General features: G+C 50.0%; 4 protein-coding genes across 4 annotated transcripts in view; 3 read left to right on the top strand and 1 right to left on the bottom strand.

Moving 5' to 3' along the window:
• The first annotated feature begins 1,614 nt into the window (after positions 1-1,614).
• Positions 1,615-2,088, top strand: LOC134673627 (circumsporozoite protein-like). Its single transcript, XM_063531627.1, has one exon. It carries the CDS (start codon positions 1,615-1,617, stop codon positions 2,086-2,088), a length of 474 nt encoding a protein of 157 aa, XP_063387697.1.
• Positions 2,089-2,562, top strand: LOC134673626 (circumsporozoite protein-like). Its single transcript, XM_063531626.1, has one exon. It carries the CDS (start codon positions 2,089-2,091, stop codon positions 2,560-2,562), a length of 474 nt encoding a protein of 157 aa, XP_063387696.1.
• A 474-nt stretch (positions 2,563-3,036) lies between these two features.
• LOC134673625 (circumsporozoite protein-like) lies at positions 3,037-3,510 on the top strand. Its single transcript, XM_063531624.1, has one exon. The coding sequence runs from the start codon at positions 3,037-3,039 to the stop codon at positions 3,508-3,510; it is 474 nt and encodes a 157-aa protein (XP_063387694.1).
• Positions 3,507-8,800, bottom strand: part of LOC134673624 (ubiquitin carboxyl-terminal hydrolase puf) — a 76,658-nt gene continuing 71,364 nt past the window's right edge. The window contains exons 59-60 of the mRNA XM_063531623.1: positions 3,640-3,728; positions 3,507-3,597 (exon numbers count right to left, since the gene is read on the bottom strand). Of these exons, the coding sequence (XP_063387693.1) occupies positions 3,507-3,597; positions 3,640-3,728 (180 nt within the window). The remainder of the gene's footprint in view (positions 3,598-3,639; positions 3,729-8,800) is intronic.

Below are 8,800 nucleotides of genomic sequence, written 5' to 3'. Positions count from 1 at the left end.
TCTAAAGATTAATCGTGCCGATTTTCATACCTCTAACACCATTTGCAGCTGATTCCCGAATTTCACGGTGTACCGCTATTACTATAACCAACATTTTATACATTGGAATCTCGCCGCTTCAAATAATTCAACAATTTATTCACTTTTAAAGCTCATTCAATATTATCCAGCGTGTTTTCCTCTAAGATCTGGGTATCCTTTTATATAAAATAAAGTCCTAATATTATCAATAAACAATTTGTATTATATTACAGAATCGCGTTCACCGTGACAAGTGAAAAAACTACAATAAAGCATCTCCGATGCAATTTTATAATTTTACGACGCCAAAACGTCGATCGATATCAAACACGCCAGACAATAATGAAAAGTATAAAACAGAGCTTAATTCCAAACAAAACAAAGTCGAACCACCAAAACCGACTAGCTGCAAACAAAACTGGACCTTATGCGTGGGCACGAGAGTCTATCCTTCGGGGACGAGCTGGGTGGCCTGCGCGGCGAGGTCCCGAAGGGCTCGGGCGAGCTGGGCGCGGTAGTCCTTGCCGCGGGGGAGGGGCGGCGGGGGCTCGTCGGGCTCGTCGTCCAGCTCGGCCGCGATGTCGTCCAGCCGCTCGTCCGGCTCGCTGCCGTCCGGCGTGTGGCACCGGACCGGCTCCGCGGCCGGCTCTGCCGGCGCCTCAGGTTCCGAGTTCTCCTCCTCTGTTAGGAGGAAGACAAGTTTTTAAACCCCACTTTGATAAGTCGGGAGCATAAAGCGGCCATAGAATTTGTGGTACTTGGTTTAATTTTTCGTTTTTTTAGGGGGCGTATAGGGTGTATTTTTAGGGTTCCGTACCCAAAGGGTAAAACGGGACTCTATTACTAAGACTCTGATGTCCGTCCGTCTGTCTGTCACCAGGATGTATCTTGTGATCTGTGATAGCTAGACAGCTGAAATTTTCACAGATGATGTATTTCTGTTGTCGCTATAACAACAAATACTAAAAACAGAATAAAATAAAGATTTAAGTGGGGTTTCCATACAACAAATGTGATTTTTGACCGAAGCTAAGCAACGTCGGGCGGGGTCAGTACTTGGATAGATGGGTGACTGTTTTTATAGATAATGGTACGGAACCCTTCGTTTGCGAGTCCGACTCGCATTTGGCCGGTTTGATTTAAATAGTGCACCGCGACCTATCCTATCAGGCTGGTGCGCCGCGATGGTATTAGGGGATGTACTACGATGGTATTAGGGGATGCGCGGCGCCCAGCAGGCCGGCGGCGGCGGCGGGGGAGGGGGGCGATGGTGTTAGATGTACTCACCGGTCCTGTGCTGCAGCGTGGCGGTGGCGCGCAGCAGCGCGCGCAGGGCGGGCGGGGGCAGGCGCGCGCGGGGCAGGAGGAGCGCGAGCGCGCGCGCGGCGCCCAGCAGGCCGGCGGCGGCGGCGGGGGAGGGGGGCGATGGTGTTAGATGTACTCACCGGTCCTGTGCTGCAGCGTGGCGGTGGCGCGCAGCAGCGCGCGCAGGGCGGGCGGGGGCAGGCGCGCGCGGGGCAGGAGGAGCGCGAGCGCGCGCGCGGCGCCCAGCAGGCCGGCGGCGGCGGCGGGGGAGGGGGGCGATGGTGTTAGATGTACTCACCGGTCCTGTGCTGCAGCGTGGCGGTGGCGCGCAGCAGCGCGCGCAGGGCGGGCGGGGGCAGGCGCGCGCGGGGCAGGAGGAGCGCGAGCGCGCGCGCGGCGCCCAGCAGGCCGGCGGCGGCGGCGGGGGAGGGGGGCGATGGTGTTAGATGTACTCACCGGTCCTGTGCTGCAGCGTGGCGGTGGCGCGCAGCAGCGCGCGCAGGGCGGGCGGGGGCAGGCGCGCGCGGGGCAGGAGGAGCGCGAGCGCGCGCGCGGCGCCCAGCAGGCCGGCGGCGGCGGCGGGGGAGGGGGGCGATGGTGTTAGATGTACTCACCGGTCCTGTGCTGCAGCGTGGCGGTGGCGCGCAGCAGCGCGCGCAGGGCGGGCGGGGGCAGGCGCGCGCGGGGCAGGAGGAGCGCGAGCGCGCGCGCGGCGCCCAGCAGGCCGGCGGCGGCGGCGGGGGAGGGGGGCGATGGTGTTAGATGTACTCACCGGTCCTGTGCTGCAGCGTGGCGGTGGCGCGCAGCAGCGCGCGCAGGGCGGGCGGGGGCAGGCGCGCGCGGGGCAGGAGGAGCGCGAGCGCGCGCGCGGCGCCCAGCAGGCCGGCGGCGGCGGCGGGGGAGGGGGGCGATGGTGTTAGATGTACTCACCGGTCCTGTGCTGCAGCGTGGCGGTGGCGCGCAGCAGCGCGCGCAGGGCGGGCGGGGGCAGGCGCGCGCGGGGCAGGAGGAGCGCGAGCGCGCGCGCGGCGCCCAGCAGGCCGGCGGCGGCGGCGGGGGAGGGGGGCGATGGTGTTAGATGTACTCACCGGTCCTGTGCTGCAGCGTGGCGGTGGCGCGCAGCAGCGCGCGCAGGGCGGGCGGGGGCAGGCGCGCGCGGGGCAGGAGGAGCGCGAGCGCGCGCGCGGCGCCCAGCAGGCCGGCGGCGGCGGCGGGGGAGGGGGGCGATGGTGTTAGATGTACTCACCGGTCCTGTGCTGCAGCGTGGCGGTGGCGCGCAGCAGCGCGCGCAGGGCGGGCGGGGGCAGGCGCGCGCGGGGCAGGAGGAGCGCGAGCGCGCGCGCGGCGCCCAGCAGGCCGGCGGCGGCGGCGGGGGAGGGGGGCGATGGTGTTAGATGTACTCACCGGTCCTGTGCTGCAGCGTGGCGGTGGCGCGCAGCAGCGCGCGCAGGGCGGGCGGGGGCAGGCGCGCGCGGGGCAGGAGGAGCGCGAGCGCGCGCGCGGCGCCCAGCAGGCCGGCGGCGGCGGCGGGGGAGGGGGGCGATGGTGTTAGATGTACTCACCGGTCCTGTGCTGCAGCGTGGCGGTGGCGCGCAGCAGCGCGCGCAGGGCGGGCGGGGGCAGGCGCGCGCGGGGCAGGAGGAGCGCGAGCGCGCGCGCGGCGCCCAGCAGGCCGGCGGCGGCGGCGGGGGAGGGGGGCGATGGTGTTAGATGTACTCACCGGTCCTGTGCTGCAGCGTGGCGGTGGCGCGCAGCAGCGCGCGCAGGGCGGGCGGGGGCAGGCGCGCGCGGGGCAGGAGGAGCGCGAGCGCGCGCGCGGCGCCCAGCAGGCCGGCGGCGGCGGCGGGGGAGGGGGGCGATGGTGTTAGATGTACTCACCGGTCCTGTGCTGCAGCGTGGCGGTGGCGCGCAGCAGCGCGCGCAGGGCGGGCGGGGGCAGGCGCGCGCGGGGCAGGAGGAGCGCGAGCGCGCGCGCGGCGCCCAGCAGGCCGGCGGCGGCGGCGGGGGAGGGGGGCGATGGTGTTAGATGTACTCACCGGTCCTGTGCTGCAGCGTGGCGGTGGCGCGCAGCAGCGCGCGCAGGGCGGGCGGGGGCAGGCGCGCGCGGGGCAGGAGGAGCGCGAGCGCGCGCGCGGCGCCCAGCAGGCCGGCGGCGGCGGCGGGGGAGGGGGGCGATGGTGTTAGATGTACTCACCGGTCCTGTGCTGCAGCGTGGCGGTGGCGCGCAGCAGCGCGCGCAGGGCGGGCGGGGGCAGGCGCGCGCGGGGCAGGAGGAGCGCGAGCGCGCGCGCGGCGCCCAGCAGGCCGGCGGCGGCGGCGGGGGAGGGGGGCGCGCGCGCCGCGCAGCCGCACAACTCCTCCGACAGCGCCGCCGCACCCGCTGCCGCGCCGCACCCGCTTAACTGTTCAACATTTTACTAACTTTCAATTTATGGTTACGGTTTGTCAAATGACTGTCTCGTTTAAATCATAGACAAAGAGGATCATACTATATTTGCCTTACACTAGTCCTCGCACCCGAAAGAAAAGAATGAGTATAGTTTTCTTGGCTCCTCCTGACTGACAAATTGGTTTGACCGACAATAAAATTATTTTTTACATAGTTAAATCCCAAACTTATTTTACGATTGAATTCACTATTTTTAGTTAGTGCCCCGATATGAAGACTTAAGATCCTATATAGTGTAGTAAATAAAGGTAGTGGACCCCGCAGTAATTCCTCAGCCAGAAAAAGCTTTACAGTATGATAAAGTATCAATAAATAAAAAGTATTGTATAAATTTCCAAAGAATAATAATAATAGTATTTAAGTAAATACCTATAGTCTTAAATCGTTAGTATCTTTTTACGGAAAATTGCTCCGTCTAAACTTTCTTCTCCGGACATGTTCATGTAACGTATTGCAACAATATATGAAATATCAAAAAAAAAATCCCCGCAGAAATACCAATACATATTAACAAAATATAATTTTTTGGCGTGGCTTGGACCGGAAAATTGCTCAGTCTAATAGTGCCATGCCTTATGGGAAACGGTCGCAGAGATAGTTCAGAGCCGGAAACCGCTACCAACTTTTAGTATGTTGTTGGGCATGGCATTGGGTCTCCAAAACTGCCGGGAGACGGCGGCGCCGGCCATCTACTTCAGCGGAATGACGTCATCAAAATGACTCCCGCTTCGTTGCGAATATTGCATACTGCACCCAAACTATGCATAGCACATACACGTGTGGGGTATTAAATGAAAGCCAATTAAATAAACTTTATTTTATTTATACAAAGTGTACCAAAATATGCAACAGTTTAAGAGAAATTTACAAATAAATAAAAATTACGTAAAAAAATATTCGATTATTTGGGTTTTACAACCAAACCAAAAGTCGGACGATAAAGCAATGTACTACAACATTAAAGATGACGTCTCAAGCCATACACTGATATCAATAAAATCAAAATTGGACCGAATATGTGGAAATTATGCATCAAAATGTAGATATTTGCCCATACAAATGCATAAAAGTTAAAAAAATCCAAATTGGTCATTTTCAGGATAATCCGCATAAGATTCTAGTATGTTATTAGCAATATGACCTGGATTCTAAAACTGCCGGGAGACCATCTCTGTTGTTCCTCAGTTACAAATAATGACGTCATATAAATAATCACTGCTGAATTTCGCAAAATGTAAATTATAGCTATACCACGAATCTCACATACACATGTGTTACATGTAATGAAAGGTTATTAAATGTATTATGATTCACCTAAACATTGTTTGTAAAAAAAATTTACGGTTTCAGAGCTAGAAACAACGAAATAACACTTTTTATGGAAAAAGTAGATATGTATCAATTTTATAGCTAAACTAAAATCGTCATAAAAAAATTGCGTATAATATTTGAAAAACCAGTTATTCAACTATATATCACAATATAAATTTTACATTTGCGACAAAAACTGTGGAAGTTCTGGAAAAAAAACTAAAGCGCCCCAACAATTCTACCTTAATGCGCTCATATTATGCAAAGAATAGTTCTAATTATCGAGTATTAAATGGATGAACATTACATAAAATACATGAAAACGACATTTTCGAATGGAACCATAATTAAAAAAATAATAATTTACTTGATAAGTAAGCAAAATACTGTTTCTTTAAGTACCTAATCTCCTTTCAAAGTCGGTTAAAATGTAGCTTTTGTGACCTGGGCTACAAAGACAAATAAATTGACACCTAATTTATCAAAATCCTTTTCCATAAAAAGTGGTATTTCTTTTTTTCTAGCTCTTAAACCGTACATTTTTTTTACAAACAATGTTTAGGTGAATCATACTAAATTTAATAACCTTTCATTACATGTAACACACATGTATGTGTGACTCATAGTATAGCTATAATTTACATTTTACGAAATTCGGCAGTGATTATTTGTATGACGTCATTATTCGTGACTGGGGGACAATAAAGATGGTCTCCCGGCAGTTTTAGGACCCAGGTCATATTGCTAATAACATACTAGAAGCTTACGCGGATTATCCTGAAAATGACCAATTTGGATTTTTTTAACTTTAATGCATTTGTATGGGCAAATATCTACATTTTGATGCATAATTTCCACATATTTGGCCCAATTTTGACTTGATTGATATCAACGTATGGCGTCAGACGTCGTCTTTAATTTTGTAGTACATTGCTTTAACGTCCGACTTTTGGTTTGGTTGTAAAACCCAAATAATTGAATATTTTTTTACATCATTTTGATTCTTTTGCAAATGGCTCTTAAACGGCTGAATATTTTGATACACACTGTATAAATGAAATATAGCATATTTAACTGGCTTTCATTCAATACATACCCCACACAATTATGTGCCATGCATAGTTTGGGTACAATATGCAATATTCGCAACGAAACTGGAGTCATTTTGATGACGTCATTCCGCTGAAGTAGATGGCCGGCGCCGCTGTCTCCCGGCAGTTTTGGAGACCCAATGCCATGCCCAACAACATACTAAAAGTTGGTAGCGGATTCCGGCTCTGAACTATATTCCCATAAGGCATATGACTATAATTATTTCACTGGAATGCCATTTTATTGCCGATTTATACATACAAAATGAAAATCTAAAAAATTTACCATGTAACTATACTTTATTTCAGAAATTGCCTTTTTACTCGCTGTGGAAAATTTCTCTATTCATTTTATTTATTGAATAGTTCACAGTTTTCTTTCCATTCAACTATAAAAACATCCAAAATAATTTGGCCAAGCCCGAGATAGCTCGAGGCATTTAGTGTTCCGTACGGCTACCATCAGTTTGGCATTGACATAAACGATATCGTGAACGTAATTTACTTCCTATAGGTATATCTCTTTCGCACTAATATGTCAGTACGAGCGAGATGCATAGAAAGTAAATTAAGTTCACGCCCACGGTAGCGTTTATGTCAATGCCAAACTGATGGTAGCCGTACCGCTCGCATCGTTACATTTTACAGAGGTTGTTTGCCTGTTTTTAGGATACCGTATTCAACTACACACACAGAACAATAGTACAAAGTGTCTAAGTGCGAAGGCCGAAGGCCGAGCTTTACCAAAATGTCATCGCTTTAGCACAGAGCAATAGTACAAGTGTCTTAATGTGAAGGCCAAAGGCCGACCTCCGTGTAGCCCGAAGGCCCGAAGCGTCCAGGATGTCAGTGCTTTAACACAGAACAAAGAAGCATCCAGGATGTTAGTACTTAAACACAGAACAATAGTATAAGTATCTAAATGCGAAGGCCGAAGGCCGAGCTCCGCGTAGGGCCGAAGGCTGTGTTTAACCACTGACATCTTGCAGTCGCATTTAGACACTTGTATTAATTACCTGTGTTTAGAACTGACCTCCTGGATGCTTCGGGCTTTCGGCCCAATGCGACTTCAGCCTTTGGATCTTGCGACTTAGACACTTGTACTTAAAAATACTTGGAAAAGTTACGGGAGGCGCGCGTCTATCGGACGCTTCGGATCTTCGAATTGCTCCTTCGGCCTTTGCATTTAGTTAGATTCTTGTACTATTGCTTTGTGTTTGAATACCGAAGTCGAGCATCTCGCGAATGCTTGATGTATTATAATAATTTAGAGTAAGGCCAAGCGCGCACCACGATTTTTTGTCCTGTGATAATTTTGTCGCAGAAATGCAACGTATGTGTTTACGTACGTACATATGTTGTTTTTGTACCATATATATGAATAAAGTATTTGGTGCGCGCATATGCGAAAAAAAATCGCAGCGATTTTAAAATTGTGATTTGTCACATTTTTCCGCGATTGTTCGCGACGCGATTGTCGCAAAGTGAATTGCAGCATGCGGAGTTGTATGGCCCCGCGCGCACTATGATAATCAAATCGCACCCCGGCCGGACCTCAGTCGGCATTTCGCTCTCCAAACCCCAACATCTCGGCACCTGCATCTCCAATGGAGTCTCAAAATGAGACGCTATGTTGACCATTTAATTATGGAAATAGACGGGGATCACCTTTGTGTTATAAATGCTCAAAGTCATACAGCATTCGCATATTAAAGACACGTTTCATGACAAGCGACTGGTACGAAATCGATGTTGAGAATTAACAAATCGTCGACTTTTTCATCTCAGTGCGCGCAGTGAATTTTCTGCGATATATTACAGCACGATTCTAAAATCGTGTCGCAAAAATTAAAATCGTGGTGCGTGCTTGGCCTATAATACCTTCAATTTGAATTTAGAACTCATTATTATTTTTTATTTGATTTTGTTTCTAGTTCTATGCCATATATATAGACTTTAATATTATTTAGAACTGCTAAAAAACAAGATCGGCTTACTTTAAATATTTCGTCAATTTTACCTTTGTTTCTAAAAACTGTGATATTTAACTGTCATATACTATTAATGTCTTCCAAAATAATTTTCTCGTAACAGGACTGAGGGGCTACCGCGAAAACCGAAATTCGCAATTTGCGGGGATCTTTCTCTTTTACTCCAATGAAGGCGTAATTAGAGTGACAGAGAAAAATGCTCGCAATTTGCGAACTTCTATTTTCGCGATTATAGCCCTGAATCTTGTTGCTCGCCGATCCGTTCAAAAATATACATAAGTACTGAATATAATTAATAGATATTATAATTATACAATTAATACAGAAATGTAATGGTACTTAATGAAAAGGAATATTGTGTATACTGTTTCGACGAATCAGATACTCTCAATAAAATCTATACATGAGGCCAAAGCTGTTCATAAATATTAAATGACTTTATTATCTCTATACGCCTTACTAACTCTATGTGTCCTATTGTGAAAATAAAACACAACGACAGTCAAGAACGGAATTCTTAATTTGAATTTTTCAGATTTTTGAGATGCCTAGTCCATTGGTTGGAAAGCCCGTTCGAAATTTAAACTTATTTGCAATATAATAAGGTCGTATTTTGTAGATCTCTCTCATAA

The sequence above is a fragment of the Cydia fagiglandana genome, chromosome 18 (genome assembly GCF_963556715.1).
Source record: "Cydia fagiglandana chromosome 18, ilCydFagi1.1, whole genome shotgun sequence".
NCBI classification, from domain to species: domain Eukaryota; kingdom Metazoa; phylum Arthropoda; class Insecta; order Lepidoptera; family Tortricidae; genus Cydia; species Cydia fagiglandana.
The sequence above is the reverse complement of the archived record's forward strand: the minus strand, read 5'-3'. Positions and strand labels throughout refer to the sequence as shown.